This window comes from Paramormyrops kingsleyae, chromosome 18, assembly GCF_048594095.1.
Source record: "Paramormyrops kingsleyae isolate MSU_618 chromosome 18, PKINGS_0.4, whole genome shotgun sequence".
In the NCBI taxonomy this organism is placed as follows: domain Eukaryota; kingdom Metazoa; phylum Chordata; class Actinopteri; order Osteoglossiformes; family Mormyridae; genus Paramormyrops; species Paramormyrops kingsleyae.
The window spans coordinates 10,845,043-10,863,079 of record NC_132814.1 but is presented as its reverse complement, the minus strand read 5'-3'; the positions used below and the strand labels follow the sequence as shown (position 1 = coordinate 10,863,079).

The following is an 18,037-nucleotide window of genomic DNA, read 5'->3' as shown; positions in this document are numbered from 1 at the left end:
ATGGCTAATATTACAGTTAAAGCCAAGGTCTCTTTTATGATTCTTACATTTTCATACATTTTCTAAATGTGTTTGCTTTCAGTGACTTTCAATGCAACAATTCATGAAATGAAAAGATTTTCTATATGCATAGAGGATACACAGGGTCTCCACACCATAGCCTTTGCTGGGACCCATGGCTCATGGGCAGCAATTCACTTGCATGTCTTTGGGACAAAACCATACAAACTCCACATATATAGGGAAAGAAATCGAACCCTGCCCACAACCCTAGAGGCTTGAAGTCACAGTGCTGCCCACTGAGTCACCTTGACTGAAAAAAACATGAATGACTTTAATGTCCAAAGCAATATAATGCTAAGAAAACACTTTATAATGATAATGATTTATAGTTAACTTTTAATTAATTAATTAAAAGCGGACCGGGTTGGGAAACACTGGCTTATCTTAATTGGCTTATTTGAAGTGGAGGATACAACAATTGAGAGCATTATTTGTATTTCACTGTAATTAGGTTCAGGTACATTCAAGACATCATGGCGGGCTGAGATCGCTTTCGCCCATTATTTATAACTTTTTAATACTTAGTTACAATGAAGGCAAATAAAATTATGAATATTAAATGATGCGGTTTATCAGGAATACCTGCTTGTTAATTCAAACGGCCTTTGTGGTTTTTGGGATGACCTCTTAATCAGCCAATAACAGCGGGTTCCCAGGACTGGGGGTTGAGAACCTCTGCTTTATTATTGGCTGCCTGAGAGGTCGTCCCAAAAACCCGCCCCCACAGCGGCTCTCCATGGATCAGGTTCCCCACCCCTGATCCAGGTCATTTTAAGCATGGTTTGATTTTAGGTGGTGGTACCAGCACCTCAGAATCAGCCATCCTGCGATTTTAGCAAACTACTGCGTCTAGGATTTTCAGAGAATGAATCTGTGTCGCCGGTGGTTCCGTGGGTAAGAACATCTGACTAGTGAGAAAGGTCAGAGGACAACGGCCAGACGTAGAGCCAACAGGAGGGCCACAAGTGCAGCTAATACACAAGTGCTGAGCAGAAAGGCTTCTCTGAATGCACTGCCAGTCTACTATTGATTCTAGAGGCAAAAGTTGGGCTCACCAGCTGCTAACTAGGTGGAGCCTCTAAATTAGCCACTGAGTGAAGGTACTGTACGCCCCGCATCTCAGTTATCCTAATCTTGTAGTTACATTGTAGCATTGTACTTACCCAGTTAAATAATTCATTCAGTAAATGGTTGTTACTTATAAAAATGTCTTTTTTTCTGGGATACAGTCAAACTACAGTAGTTATAAAAACACTACATAACCTTATTGAAAGTGTAAGTTCTTTTGTTGTAAAGCCAGAAATCAAGATAAATCATATCTGGTCCTTAATGTCACTGTATAACAAACAAAAACATGTTACTTATTAGTCCTTCTTATTATTTTTCACTTTTTTCTTGAATTTTGTTGGTTGCAAGGTCACATTAAAGATGGAAAAATGTCTGATGTGGTTTATCTTAATTTCTGGCTTTATGTGACAGAAACTGGTAATTTCGGTAAAGGTAGGTAGACCTATATCCACGGTATTAAACATTGATATTTGTAATCTACTATGTAACTAAGGCTTCTTTATGCTAGATACACTATTACAATGTTGTCTATGAACAAATTTTAAGTATTGCAGTATCTGTGTTGCATCGTAATAAAATAAAATCTCTTCAATTACATGGAATACTTGCATGCATTCTGTACAATACTTTTATTCACAGAACAACAGTTCAAATTCAATAATACTGTACTATTTTATTTGCTTCTTTACCAGTGTATTCAGCTATACATTTACTGCTTATATTCAATATAGTTTCAGTTTATGAATGAAGTAGACGCAAACATATTAGGAATTGAATATATTTAAATGTTATGCCCATATGTATGTTTGTACAGGCAGTCATGTCAAAGTACCATTTAATAGTAGTTGCAACGGACGTGTACATGCTATACATAGTATGCTTTTAGCTTTTCGTCCTACAATGACTAAGCATTTTGCTAATTTATCAATAATTTAAAAAGAATGCTATTCATAGGTTTTAATTATAGGTACAAGACAATTGAAGTTTTATTTCAATGGGTAATTTTTTTATATCATAAATAACAGTACATAAGCCATGTTACTAGCAAATGTGGATTTATATTTGCATTACATAAAAAAAAAATCACAGTAGCAAAGTAAAGTTTCAAAGCAATATTAATCTAGGCTTCACAGCTTTGCAATAAAGAACCTGCCACTCATTACATCAGTCTAAGGCAGGGGTGTCCAATCTTATCCGCAAAGGGCCGGTGTATATGCTGGTTTTTGGGATAACCTGTAGGTCAGCTGTTCAAACCCAGGTGTGAGGACTTTTCAGCCAATCAGTCCTCTAATTAGTAATCTAATTAGGAAGTTGCAGCGAAAACCCGCACACACAGCGGCCCTTTGCGGATAAGATTGGACACCCCTGGTCTAAGGGGAAGGCACTCTTAGCAATGACAGACCCTATTCCCAGGGATGGCCTCTCTTCAATGTTAAATGTCCAGAAAAGGGTTTTTAAATCGATGGCACATCATCGTTAGGCTTCTGTTTCCTCGCACTTCTGCTGAAAGTATGAGAAATTAAGCAATGTGTAATTATATACACGGGGACATTTTAAGTCTGACAACTATTTACCACAGAGCCTCTTAAAGGTCGGAGAGCAGCTGACCTACCCATGGTCCTGAGTCGGGGTCTTTCTAAGCCAAACCACAGGCTGTGCTGCCGAGGGGGAAAGAGCAGCCCTGTGTTTCACTCCCCTCTCCTGTTCCTGAAGTGGAATAGGGACATTAGTGATGTCAGCCATCCATCCATACATCCATCCATCCACCGACCCACCAACTGCATAACCTCAAAATAATAATAATGACACTTTATTGATCTTGGTGGGGAAATTCTCTTCTCGCCCACCCCCTCTTGCTCTCCATGGCACACATGCAGGTGAGAGCAAGCTCGGCAGCGAAGAGCAGCCAGCTGCAGCGGCACCCATTCAGCTGGGGGGGTTATGGGTCTTGCACCAGTGCCCTGCCAATCATAGGCACAGAGGCTTAGCCCGCTGAGCCAAACACTTCCCCCCGAAGGGAAGTTAACAGGAAGGAGGGGGCCCGTTATATAACCACTCACACACATTCGCGGTTGCCTGTTAACTTAATCGTGTGTTTTTGGACCATGGCAGGAAACCGGACAAAACACATGCGACAAAGACAGACATGAAACCAAGACAGACATGCGACAAAGACTGACATGCGACCAAGACAGACATGCGACAAAGACTGACATGCGACAAAGACTGACATGAGACAAAGACAGACATGAGACCAAGACAGACATGCGACAAAGACAGACATGCGACAAAGACTGACATACGACAAAAACTGACATGTGAACCCTACAGACACTAATGTGTCTGACAAACTGTTATTACTGCCACTATACTTATCTGGGATGTACAACAGAGATCTTTAAGTATGTCTGCTGTTGCTACAAGATTTCCTGCAAGTGTAACAGACAATCATAAGCAGTTCACCTGAGTGTAAAGCTTGTTATCTTTTCTAACTGCCTCAATCAGGTCCTTGACAAGAGGCTCTCCTTCTTTCAACGCAGCAGAAACATTCTGGTCTTCAGGCTCTCTACGCCGAGTGGCCCGCTTCTGGTACAGCATCATGTATGCTGTGTCTTTAGGGAAGTGAGTGGTCACATTGCTCACTGATCCAAAGCTGGAGTAGGAGACCCTAGTGTCATTGAACAGAAACCAGTGATCTTCCACCCCAGAGTCATCAGCCGAGGCATCTTGCTTGGGAGATACCTCACCAGCTCCTCTGCTGCTCCATTCCCTTGCGTAGCAGTAGTAATGCCCACTGTCAGACGATGACCCAGAATGCACCACCACACTGACAAGGTCAAAATGCACTGAGGTGTACAAACTGTCTTCTGTAGTGTCTGCCACCTGCCCGGCTCCAATGGACTCCACCTGCCTAGAAGGATTTCTGACGGGCATTTTCAAAACTATTGGGATAAACACATTGTCAAGGATCTTCTTTCGCTTCTTAGTCGCCGAATCAAATGAGAATCTCAGCAGCGTCAAGATGAGATAATGGGGAACTCTGGTCAGCTCCACGGCCTTCTCTGCATTCTGCAAGGAGTCACAGATCTGGCAGTGGTACTGATTCTCTCCCGCCATTATTTCTGACATCAAGAAGAAGTTGATCAGATCAGGGACTGAGAAGGAAGTGTCTGAATGCATACAGTCATCTTCTGAGGCAGCAGATGAACATTCAGGCTCTTCACTCAAGTGCGGAGACTCCGCATTGTTTACACAGCCGATTGTCTCCACGGGAACGCCCCCGACATCCAACATGCCTGCCCTTCTGTCTCCTTTGGGGGATGAGGGAACTCTGCGTTGAGACTGTAATGGTGGTTCGGCCCCTTCCACTACAGGAAAAGGGCTAATGGTGAAGGCTTCCACGTGATAGCTAGGTGGTGGAAATGCCAGGGACAGGTCACTGAAGTCTTCCTCCCTCTGTGAGACGTTCTGACAGCGTAAGCAGCGGATATGGGTCACCAGCTTCCCACCAAACAGCTTCTTGATTAATGACCCACTGCCAGACGTTTCAGAAGGTCTTCCTCTGACGATTTGTGCACTTTTATTTTCCTCTTCATGGAGTCTAAAAGACAAAAAATTAAGTCTGATAATGTTTCAGTTTTTAAGCATTTGAAGATTCACCTGCTGCTCACACTGAAATAAAGTCAAACTGTTAAGCTGAGAGAAAGAAAAACTACCTTCACGTCATATAAAACTAGTAAGTGAGAGGGATAAGGATATAAGTGTTCATGAGTACTATGGAGTACTGAGCAATACTGCCTCACCTGTCAAGCAAGTACTTGAGGTACTCAGAACAGTCCTGCTGGCTGCCAGGGGTGAACCAGGCAGGGGTAGATACATACAAAAATTTGTCAGGAGAAATGGCTGGACGCTGTAACATAAAATTAAACGAAAGAAAAAAGAGCGATTAACATGCAGCAGTATGATCGCAGGAGGATAGCTTTGTTTGATCATTGGAATTTTTCATTTTGATTGATCCGAAGGCCAATAACAACCTCAGGAAATAATGTTGATTGGACCCTGACCAGCATGTTTTCCTCATTAACATTTTAAAAAGGTTCAGCTGGGTTCAGCTGGCAGACACTCTCCTAGTTTTGTAGAGTTCGACAAGCAGAGCTATCTGCGAATAGCAGAGCTAGTGTCCACTAATACTACTTCATTTATTCTTCAAACAATGCAACAAGCCTAACAGACATCGTTGACAAAAGCTTAACTGCAATTATGGGAATGTTGTGAATAATTACAAAGTATCGCAACGTACTTTGTCAACTGTATTGTAATCCCATTATTTGGTAAATCTCACCTGACTGTGCTGCAGAAAAGCAAATAGCCTCTGCAATTCTCCCATGACTGGAAGGAGATCGCAGTTCTTCAGAGCCATGACAGCATGTCGGAAGCTAACGCATAGATAGGGAGTCATCTTAAATTCACACAACTGACTTGTGAATGCATGTAAGCATGAAAAAGATCGTTTCACTAATTTCAGTATGATTTTATAGCATAGCTTCATGTTAAATGTAGGAACACCGGATATAAGCAAACAACTTGTTTTTTTAATGGGCAACTTATTTTTCTGTTTTCTGTTCTAAGGCTTTCTTGTCTATTTGTTTTAGTTACTGCATTGTTGTGTATTTAACATAAACAATTAATCTTTACCATGATTCTTAAATGTATACCTTTTACTCTGAAAACACTGTATTTCACTAAAAGGTACTGCAGCATTTAAAGGCCTTGGTCTGGCATATATAATTATGCTTGAGTGAAATTAATCGAAGGCACTGCACCATTAAAATATTATGGTGGAATGTTGCATGTATTTGTTCTAATAAAATTTCCTCTAATTTGATAATTGAGAAACTATAGACAACTGAATCATGTGAAAACATTAGACCATGATTCATTCAAAGTATTATTCTAAATCTATTTCAAAAATTATATTGTAATTGTTATGTTTTTCCTTTAAAAAGAGTCACATGGTTTACAGTCAGGAAAACATTGGTCAGGTGGCATTGATCCAGGCTGATGGTGAAATCTTTTTCTGGCGTACTTCTAAATAATATGGTTGAATAAAGTATGCAATCTTACCAGACAGTGAGAGAAACCCATGATCACTAGAAATTATTAAATATTGAAGAAAGGTACATTTTTTTCCTATATTACAGAGTATAAGGAGATGTAAATACTATACAGTTGAAAGTATTTATAAAGCTAAACGTCCAAATATATAAGAAGATACTGTGCAAGATAGGCAACTGGAAGAGGGATGGATGGATGGATGGATAAAATTACGGAGTGTCTATTTGCATCTGGGTAATAATAATAGAAGAGAAAAACAATAGCAGTCCATAGCACTAATAATGATAATATAGCATTGTTTCGCCTGCTGACACTTGGGTGCAAATAGCATCTGGCTGCTACATACATCTGGGTGCAAATAGCCACATTGGCTATCCACCCCGAGTATAAATAGCATTGCTTGCTACTGATACCTGGGTGCAAATAGCATCTGGCTGCTACATACATCTGGGTGCAAATAGCACCTGCCATAATATTATTGCTGCTCTGATTCAACACATCACCTGTGTGAGTGACAAATACACATTTCTTTGATTCTTGAAGTGCTGCTGCTTCAGTGCCCTATACTAAGCTTGATCATTGCGTGGTTCCACCGAGAATTCCACAGATCAGGCAAGCTTCAACCGTACGGATATCCTCGACATTTGATCCCGACCTTTAGTCGACTTTGCACTGCCGGTTTTATTGTGAAATGCTGCAGTGGATCCCCAGGAGGCACTAGATGTCAATGTGGTACATGGTGCTACTCTGGAGGACTTTTCTGAGTTTGTGAAAAAAGAAGCTCGTTTGAGGTGGTCCAGAATTGCTTCACTGAGAATGCAGTTGTATTTTTATAGAAGTATTTAAGGTTGAAACCATGCCATCTGGATGGATTGGCAGTCCAGTGTTCCATTAGCTGATCTCATTTCTCTGCATTTCGATGATGATATTTTTCAGTAGGCTGTACCAGAGGCTGTGAAAGTTGCTAGTGTGCTATCAGGACACAGCCACCAGCATCTTGCAGCTCAGTGATGATTACTTGGCCATAAAGTCAGCCCTAATTCTTCTGATATTACAGATGCTGCCATGAAGTTGGAATTACCTAATGACCCCTGTGTAATTTGTCTTCCTACGTACTGATTTTTTGTCACACAAATTAAGCCAAAAGAAGAGAGAAAGAGAAAGAGCTGGCAGGCAGTTTTGCCTAATTTCGATTTGGACACTATGCCATCTTGCAGCATACTGAAACCATACTGTAGCATACTTAAACCATACTGTAGCATACCAAAACCATACTGTAGAATATCTCAAGGACTTGCAAGGACATTAAAATGATCAGACATTAGATAATTCCACAAGTTAAACTGTTTGGAAATTCACAATAGGTCTCTGACATAATCAAACATTTGATTGTTCCACAAATTAAATTGTCTGGAAATTCTCAATAGGTCTCTGACATAATCAAATATTTGCTCCACAAATATATTTAAAAAGACATTACATTGCTCCCCACATCTCTTAGAGCGCTTTAATTAAAGATTTAAAAAAGATGTAACCTACACTATCGACATTCCATGAATCCTCCTTCAATGATTGGCGTGAAGTCTAAAGGGTTCCTGGTAGGTTGGAATGTCTTCACTCTGATCCGCTTTAGCTGATAAGTATGGGCACAGGGTCCAATTTGATCCCAGATAGCATTAGGGAGCATCATGGCCTGATCGCGTTGACTGACCAAATTCATAAAATTGGTGGCTGGCTGTTATTTTTGAAAGATGGCAGTACCATCTCCCCAGCTTGTAAGAATTCAAGAATATATTGTGCAAAGTGTGATATAATTACAGTTGCACATCCGCTGATACAGAAAAAACCGTTGTGTAAACCCGCTGCTTAAAAACCCCATACTTAACCCATCACAGAGTGAGAATTATCAACTCGAACAAGTCTCTGACTTTCTCAAACAAAACAGCTTCCGTTCTGGCTTCAGACCTGGACATTTGACTGCCCTCCTTGGCATCGTGGGGACTGCTCTGGGCTGGTACGACTTAAACCTATCAGGCAGATTAGTCCAAGTGCCTTGGGGTACAGAGGTGTCCAAGTCACATTGGGTAATAACTGGGGTCCCCCAAAACTCCGTCCTTGGTCCCCTCCTCTTCTCTTTTGACATAATCTCTCTAGGTTCAGTCTTTCAGTCACATGGCTTCTCTTCCCACTACTGTGATGACTCTTGACTAGCATGATTATCAGCTTGTGCTGTCAAATGATTCAAAATGTGGCAGCACATCATGTATCCACACAACCTAAATGCTCTCCTTGTCTTTCTTCATTGGCAATAGATCCCTATTGAATGGCTTACAAAACCATTAAAGGACAGAAACCCATCTCCGTCAAAATCTATGCTCCATCTCACCCTTTTCAGTCAGCAAACCAATGCTGCATGGAGATCCCTCCATCATGCAAGAAGTCCCACTTAGATGTCTCTCATGTGGTTCCCTGATGGTGGAATGAGCTGTCGAACCCCATCTGGTCATCAGACTCCCTTTCAACTTTCAAGAAATGCCCCAAGATCCATCTGTTCCAGGAGTTTCACCACTATCCGGATACCTCTGTGTTCCCTGAATGATCCTATTGTTGTATGGAACTTCCTGCTCAATGTACAGCAACCTTATTAGGTTCCTGCTCTATTAGAAGTTGCTCCTGCTCTATTACTGTTTACACCTGATCCTGGGCAATTACTGGAAGCTCAGCCAAGCCACACTTATGACTCGTCGACTCCTTGACAGCAGGTATATTTGCAATGTGCTATTTGCCTTGCTTGTGTGTCGATTTGGATAAAAGTGTTTGCCAAATAAAATAAATAAAATGTAAATGTTGGGACATGTTACATGGTGCAAGGTGCATTTTTCAAATCCTTGGCACTGGCTTTCAGAGTTCTTAAAGACACAGTACCCATTTCCATCAAGTCACTCAACAAAACCTACATCACATATCTCCCTCTTTGGTCAGGAAGTCAATACTGCCTGGAGATGCATTCACCATGAGATGTCTCTCTCTACCCTCTGTTTCTCATGTGTGGTTCCTCGGTGTAGTTCCTCCTGCAGAGAATGTTGGTTAACTGCAGCCATTCAGTCATTCTTTTTACTGAATCTCTTCACTTTCAGTTGTCTTGAAAAATATGGAAAGGGTGCACTGTATTATGGTATACTGTACATACTGAATATGCTACTCTTCATTTATCTGTGAATTATCTTTACATTTGACTGGTAAGATATTTCATGCATTTTTGTGTAATACTGTGACCAATGTCCTCAGCACTATGATGTCTGGAAATTTTTCCTGTATGACACCAGAATGGTTTTCACCAGTCAGTAAAATACTGTTTTATAAAAGAATAACTTTTAAAATAAAAACAAATTTTTCTAATTTTGTAATTGAAAATTCCCCCATTCTTTTTAAATGGCCTTTATCTTGGTTTTAATCTCTTTAGCCTACTTTCTGCCCTTAATTGTAAGACCCTAACACAACTAACCCTACAATACTGTATAACAACAACGACACACAGATCTTAGATACCTGTCTTTTGTTTTTACAATATCGAGAGATAAGAAGCCATGTTTTAAAATACATTCTCAACAGATTTTTTTTTAATCATTTATATTCCATGCAATGCCATTCTAATCTCAAACACTTGTCCTTAATTTCATTACTAAGTTGCATTTAACGTCTTCACCATTTTAAAATATTTGGATGATTTGAACTAATGAGACATTAGGATCCAATGTGTAGAAACAAACATTCAGTGCAGTGCCAAACTGCCTGACTCTACCATACTGACCTTGTACTTTATTTTCAGCAAAGCAATTATTCCAAACAGGAGTTACTTATTTTATCCTGCAGCAGGTATATTTTTATCTTTACTAAAGTCCCAATGGTAACAAAAATTCAAAACAAAAATATAAATATTAGCACAACTCTGAACTGAGACATTCTGAAGTTCAACAGCCAGCTTCATCTTCAACTAAATGCCAAATATAATTTTTTAAAAACAAACTTAAACATGATTCTTTCTCCCAGGATAGGATTGTTTCAAATGAATTCCAGTAAATAATTGACCTGATCTCATGATTTCAATGTTAACTTTTTACAATTTTGCTGCTTATTTATAAGTTTGTAACATACTCTAAATGGCCAAAGGTATATGGACACCAGCTTGTCCAACATCTCTCTCTGAATCAAAGGGTATTAATATGAAGCCGGCTAACCCTCAGTTGCTATAATAGCCTGTACTCTTCTGGGATGGTTTTCCATTAGATGCTGGAACATTGCTGGTGGGATTTGCTGCCATTCAGGTTTGGTATTGATGTTGGGTGATCAGGTCCCTCTCTGTGAGCTTGTGTGGCCCCCACCTCACAGCTGAACTTGCCCCCAAACAATTTTACCACCACGATCGCTTCACACTGACCAGGGCAGCACTAGCAGGGCAAAAATGTGGCAAAGTGACTTATTGGACAGACGGCGTCCTCCAATGGTGGCAAATGGAAAGTCACTAACACCTTCTGTAGAGCCAGTCATTCTGCGGACAGAGTTTTTTTTGCAGGAGATTGTGTGACTGTGTGCTTAATTACACACCTGTATGTCAGCAATAGGTGTGACTTAGGCAGTTTCTCTATTTAAGGTGCCCACATACTTCTGGCCATATAGTGTATATTATTAATTCACCAGAAAACCAGGAACAAGTTACTGCAGTACTCTACTTGCAGAACATCCAACATAAAAAATAGTATGAGATACAGAACTTAGAGATTTTGTGGAATTGTCAAACTAAGTGTGAGTGACTGATTTGGCTTTTGTATGGCAATGCTTACTCAGGAGACATAAAGAGAGCCTGAATGACGCTGCTCATGTAGCAGGTGTTACCCAGATTGATCAGTCCAGTTTTGCCTGTCTCAGATTTTGGTGTCAGCCTGTGACAGAGGGCCACTTGATTCGGTTTTTGAGGAGTCCAAGCCCCTTGTTTCAATATCTGCTTAATCCGGTCCTCACTGGGCACAGCAATGTCCTGCAAGACATGCCAAAAGAGGTTTTTTTTTACGGCATGATTGATTTTTGTAGTGCGCCGTTGAAAATATGTAAAATGTATTATGGTATTAGGCAAAATCCATGGAAATCCAACCTTGATGATCTCAAGAACGGGCTGGTAGATGTCTGGGAATCCAGTGAAACGGATGACAAGGCAGTGCACCAGCTCCACAAGCTGCTGCAGGCAAAGCTGGGCCGAGGCTGACTCCTCAGCTGCGAGGCGGCCAATGAGAGGCGGGATTTCGGGCAGTAGCTGGGGAGCAAAGCAGACGCACTCTGCTATAGATGCCATAGATTTACTACACTAGCAAATCTGAGTCTATGAATTCCTCTACAGTACTGTACAGTGTTCATAATGTTTGCACAAATTTTGTCATAATTTATTTGATAATATAGGGGAACAGCTGTGGACAGGATAAATTATCATCTTTGTCATTGATATTATGGAATTATCAAACTTAGAGTATATTTCAAATACAGAATAGGTTCAATTTTTAGTAGCTGGTTTCATTTTAATATCTTGTCCCATTTCATGTAACTCATACATGTAGATTTCTAAGCAACGCATCTTAAGTTACACAACCAAACATGCATGTATCTATGCAGAGTATTGTTGTAGGCCTACTTACCAAGTGAAACATATCTATGCAGAGTATTGTTGTAGGCCTACTTACCAAGTGAAACATATCTATGCAGAGTATTGTTGTAGGCCTACTTACCAAGTGAAACATATCTATGCAGAGTATTGTTGTAGGCCTACTTACCAAGTGAAACATATCTATGCAGAGTATTGTTGTAGGCCTACTTACCAAGTGAAACATATCTATGCAGAGTATTGTTGTAGGCCTACTTACCAAGTGAAATGCTTCAGGGGAGTGTTGAAAACTGAGCAGCAAATAAGATAACACGGACAGTGCCGCTTCTCGCACAATGGGGTAAAATAACTTCTGGAATACCTATAAAGGCAAAATTATGTCATACTAGAATACTAGGTGTTCATTATGAGAGTGAGGCATGAAACGTTGGGTATTCTTAGGTATAGACTCATTGGTAACACTTTACCTGATGGGGCACAAATAATATAGTATCATGCTGTTACTTATGTATTAATTAACCACAAACTTACTTAGTTGCATTCTGATGTTAATTCATCATTAGTGAATTGTGACGCATGAATTATCCCAAGCAGTCACTATATTTGTTACTATATCTGTTAATTCTGTACAACTTTGTAAAGTGCTGCAGGAACTCCTGAAGGAACAACTCATGAATAAGACAAGTTAAATAGTGATCTCCTGTTTGTTCATCATTAATGAATCATGATGCATCTTTTATCCCAAGCAGTTACTAAATTCATTACTATATCTGTTAATTCTGTGAATCCTTTGTGAACTACTGAAGGAACAAGTAATGAGTAATACATGTGAAATATTAATCATGTTTGTTCATTTTTAATGAATTGTGACACATATTTGTTTAAGATTTGTTTATATTTTGTACTTCAATAGTAACTGTTTGTGCCCTGTCATGTAAAATGCTACCAACTTACTAATACAATGAAAAATTTATTCACCTCCTCAATCTTAGCAAGTGTCACCTCAACCAAGATCACACACTTTTTCACTGATGCAACTCCTTTCATCAAAGCGATAACCCACTTGTCTATATTTCTGGAGAATGGCCAAGACAACCAGTCCATCATTCTGTACCAATGACAAAAGAAAATAATGATAATTGTTCATGCCAATAGTACCCACTCAAGTCTGTATTACAAGTCAACCAACTCACAAACATTGTTGTGGACATTACTTCTATTTCATTGACATAAATATTTATATACTTTTGGTAGCTGAGCTGAACTTCAGTTATTTATGATAATGAAATATCATCTGTATAATATAGTACTGAGCTCCACCCAACCAATGTAACTTACACTATATGTTCAACTAGTAAACAACTTACCAAATCAGGCAACTACAACGTATAATTGACATCTATCGATTGGCAGTTGGAATATAATTAAATGGTACCTTAGATTTTTTTAACCCTTATTTTTATAATCACTTCTCTCCTAAGTAAACACATCAGATTCCTATTAATTAACCATGTTAAAGAAATTTTACTGTGGATGGTGACAGTTGGGGGAAGGTACAACGTAAGATCTAGCAAAAAGAGTCTACTGAAATAAAGTTAGCAGTTAACCGTAATGAATAAAATCCATTTAATGGTTTTATGGTCAGTAGCACAGTTTTATGAAGTGATGCTGAATTTTATGTAGCTAGCTAGGAAAACTAATTTACATGAATTTACAGGAAACTCACATACTGCATAAGTATGAAAAAGTAAAATACATATTCGGTTGATTTACTAGCCAGCACTTCTGACACTTGCGTTTACCATTAACAAAGCTTATTAGCTACCACAAACACCAGCAATGAAAATTCTATTAGTAAATTATATATGGTAACTATGTAAGGATATCTGTCTAATGCTAACAATTCTGCAGAGTTGGGCAATTCAGGTCCAGAGAGTAAAAGTCCAGACCGGGATTTTGTTTCAACCAACCAGTTAAGCATAAAGAGTCACAGTCACAGATGACTCAACTGGTTGGTGGAAACAAAGTCCCGGTCTGAACTTTTACTCTCTAGACCTGAATTACCCAACTCTGCAATTCTGTGATGTGTCCTCACCCTTATATTGGGGTTTTTGTGATGAGCCACCTTGAACAAATGTAAGCTAATATTTCTACAGTGTGCTAAACATTAACTTTAAATTGTATCTTTAACAGCAATAACTGTAAGCAGCCCGCCATTCAATATTTCAATTCAATGTGGTCCCTTGGTGGTTGGAATCATATGCATGTAGACCTCCCTTGTGATTTCTCAGAGCCCAAAACATGGTTACACAAAACAACCATCACCCATAGTTACAAAAAAAAAAACCCTATTTCATCTGAGACTGAAGGAACCTACAGTCGCTGTCTGCTTTATGTCAGCACCATGCTTTCTCAGTACACCCTACCTGCAGATGGCTGTCATCATCTGGGCATCAGAGATGTTCTTATCATTGGTGAGATTGCGTACTGTTCCTTCCATTAGTTCCAAGGGTATGTATTGCACCACACTGGCCAGGGTGTTTGAGGTAACAGTATCCTCTTCTTCTGGTTTATAATAACAAAATGTAAAGAGTTGCAACATCTTGAGGGCTAGATTTAGCTACTAAGTGGACTAACATCAAAGCAGCCTCTGGTTATTACCCATATACTGCTGGATGTTTAAGTGGAACTTTTACTCAACTCAGTGGTATTGGCCCCATCAAGATTGCCAACTGTCAACATCAAATTTACAAACTCAACTCTTGCCCGCAGTGCTTTTGACTGTCAATGTGTTTCATAGGAAATACATGCAATATACAGCAACACAGACCTAGGACTAGATTTGAAATGACAGTTATCAAGGTAAATGACACATCTGCGAAGTCATCGTATCATTATCATATCTGGTGGGAAAGTAGTGGTTTGTCCAAAATACAGACGCTCTTCTACTTACAAACTTTCAACTTACGAAACTTTCAGACATACGAACGAAGAGGACAGTAAGTCCAAATTATGATCATTGGGCTCCTGTTTCCTGTCTGCAACATCAATTTTTTTTTCTGCGCGCCAATTCCGCCTAGCATGACTTCTGGCCGCTGTGATGGGGTAGCATGTGAACTTCCAGCATCCTAGTTCTTTGTACTTGCGTATACCCTTAAAATGATGTTAGATAACGACTTACGAACATTTCAAATTACAAACGGCCGCTCGGGACGTATCTCATTCATAAGTAGAGGAGCGTCTGTACAGCTTTTCTTTTTTAGGCAAATCTAGAAAGTGCATGCTTCTGCAATGTATACAGTACTGCAACAATGAGAATGATAACATCACAATAAGACCAGGCAGAAGATCCTGCCTGTTTGTCCCACAAACCTCTAGGTGTAGAGATTATAATGAAGAGCTCCTTGAGAGAGGGCAGAATAGTGGCCATGTTGGTCCTCCAGACTATCTGCAGCATGCTACTTGTCTTGGTGACACGTTCTAGGAAGGTAACAATGCCATCATCATTCTGGCTCTGGCACTGGAAGTGATGAATGGTTTGCATAAGTTGCTGACAGAACACAGTCTGTAGGTTTCCACTAGGTGCGCACTGAGGGCAAGTGTTCAGCAGGCGCGCTAGCTGCTCACACACTTCCGGACCGGGCCTCTCACACACAATACGCAGAATCTCAATCTGTACCATGTGGAACAAGTTCAGAGTTGAAGGAGTATTTGCCACAAGAAGCAGCCCCACTTGAAGGTAGTGGAATATTAGAGGGCTCTGCCTTCCTACTGGCCCATAACCTTCCCGTAGGAGGTTCAAGACAAATCTCACATTGAAGAACTCCTCAAACTCCAATTTGTGGTGCTGAGCATAGGCCTCAAGGACTTCCAAACCAGCATCTCGCTTGAACTGAGAGTTTCCAGTGAGGAAGAGCTTAGTGGACACCTGGAAAATGGCCATACACTGAGAGCTGTCCAGGGGCTGTGAGGCTGACTCAACCACTCTCCTCAAAATGCCCTGCTTCACCAATCTGGAATGTGGTGACATCATAACTGTCTCCAGGATCTTGTCCATATCTCTTCTCAGTCTGAATAAAGTCAAGAAAACAAAACAGGAGTGAACCTGGTTTGGTGCAGGCTATAGTTAAGCTGCCTTTAGTACACAACATATGAAACTACTAAGTAATGTGTTCAGTATTCAGACTTCAGGCTTGTTTAAACTGTAAAGTAAATCCACTTCCTCTTTCCTATACAAACTGACCAGCTGTATAAGGCAGGTTCCTCAACCAGAACTATTCAGCGCAGGGATAACGTGCTTGAGCCACAACATCCAAGCCTGTACATTATACGGAAAAGGGAGAACCAGAATGCAATATTTCTATTATTTACAGCTTGATTTGTTGAAACTATATAACTGTATCAGAAATGTACCAGAAATTCGGTTACATGGATTCCTTTTACTGACACATGAGCTTTAGGCAAATGTTTTTAGACGTTTTACCCGAGAAGTAATCCAGCTGTCAATAACACAAGTAAATGGCTGAATTTTAATGATTCAAGTTACGTTTTTGTTCATCAAAAAACTCAATTATACTGGGATTTATAATACTATAAATACATAAATAAAACAACAACAACAATACAGATATTTTAAAGGGAAGTAATGTGGGTTAAATACAAAAACTAAAAATTACAACGAACATTTTTTTGGGTTTGACTTAAATGTTAACATAGTTACCAGCGTCTAACTATAAGTTCTACACGTAAATGTAGACTGTATTGGTAAGAGGATATCTACATTTTCTAATGTAGGTGAGAAAATTATTACATTTAAAATTTCTTAAATTCAGGATCTTTTAACTAAGCTAACATCATAATTGTTTCCTTATTTAATGTTTATTTTGAAATACGTTTGTGAAATACAAACCTAAGAAAAATCATGAATATGTAATAAAATACTTATATTTACTCTCGATTCCAATTGATACGCAGTTTCATTACAACACTGACCAGTGTCGTCTTTTGAGAGTGAACTTTTACGACGGTCCCTTACATGAAAGCCTAAACTCAGAGGTTTGCGAGAAATAAATTAATAAACGTTAAGAATCACCTATAATAAGCAGCACAGTAATAGCTTAACGTACTGTCTGATTATACAATTAATTAGAGTAAAATATAACCCTTGCGTAGGAGCTGTTCAATCTAAGAAATACTGCGCATCTCCAACGCCATCAGTATATGTTATGCTATCGGCATTTCATTATCATAAATAACTGAAGTTCATCTCAGCTACTAAAAGTATAAATATATATGTCAACTAAATAAAACTAATGACTACAACAGCCAAGTATTGTTAATCATTTCGAAATGTGTTAGAACTGTACGCAAAGGAAGATTTAGCGCAATCTATTTAGTTTTTTTCCTTCTGAAAAACAGTGTGTAGGATATGCCTTGCTATACAGAATAAAATCTAATCACTGCCAATATATCTGCAATATGTCTGAATAATCAAATGATCAGGTTAAGCATTTTTTTTTTAATTAAGAAGATTTTAACATTCACAGTTACATTAATCCAGGGTACCGTTTTCTGGGGAAAAGAAACAGAGGATGCGCATTTGGATTTCCTGATGATGTAATCTCACCTATGAACGTAAAGTAACGCAGGACGCATTAATTTAATTTTTTGTATTCAAAGTATACACATAAAAGAACTAAAGAAATAATACAAACAATCACTTTGTATAGTGATTCTGTACTTGTTATTTGCCGTCATTTAAGCCAGCACTAAAACAATTAATGTTTACTCACCTTTAAACTGTTAGGAATTTCTTTAAAATAATACACATGAAGTCCACAAATCCATGAACGGATTAAAACAACTGATTGTGTAATACAGTATTAAATATAGTATTTATTTTACATCTTCTTGATAGGACACAGCAGTGTTACATGCCACCAGAACGGATCGTTTACCCAAAAACGTTTTGTCCTACTCCTCATCTCCTGCACTCTTTTACTCGCTCTTTCTAGAGGGCTGTGCATGACACCGCTACTATATTAACACTCCTAGAATATTCCTCTCTCATCTGAAAAGCAACAGAATTGTTCCAGCCAATTGCAGGTTAGGAACTATAGTTGATCTACAGACGTGTAGTCA

The 18,037-nt window shown here is 39.2% G+C and overlaps 1 protein-coding gene across 3 annotated transcripts; it reads right to left on the bottom strand.

Moving 5' to 3' along the window:
* Positions 1–1,745: 1,745 nt before the first annotated feature.
* LOC111838071 (ubiquitin carboxyl-terminal hydrolase 35) lies at positions 1,746–17,990 on the bottom strand. Of its 3 annotated transcripts, none has more exons than XM_072702159.1 (12): positions 17,689–17,990; positions 15,269–15,966; positions 14,323–14,461; positions 12,875–13,004; positions 12,156–12,257; positions 11,396–11,554; positions 11,088–11,281; positions 5,474–5,567; positions 4,935–5,041; positions 3,595–4,732; positions 2,744–2,838; positions 1,746–2,634 (listed from the first exon to the last, which is right to left on the bottom strand). In XM_072702159.1, the coding sequence occupies exons 2-12, from the start codon at positions 15,951–15,953 to the stop codon at positions 2,586–2,588; spliced, it is 2,892 nt and encodes a 963-aa protein (XP_072558260.1). In that variant the 5' UTR covers positions 15,954–15,966; positions 17,689–17,990; the 3' UTR covers positions 1,746–2,585. The 3 variants fall into 3 exon arrangements, with proteins under 3 accessions (XP_072558260.1, XP_072558262.1, XP_072558261.1); XM_072702161.1 differs by having other exon boundaries at positions 1,746–2,631; XM_072702160.1 differs by having other exon boundaries at positions 14,323–14,458.
* Positions 17,991–18,037: the final 47 nt, after the last annotated feature.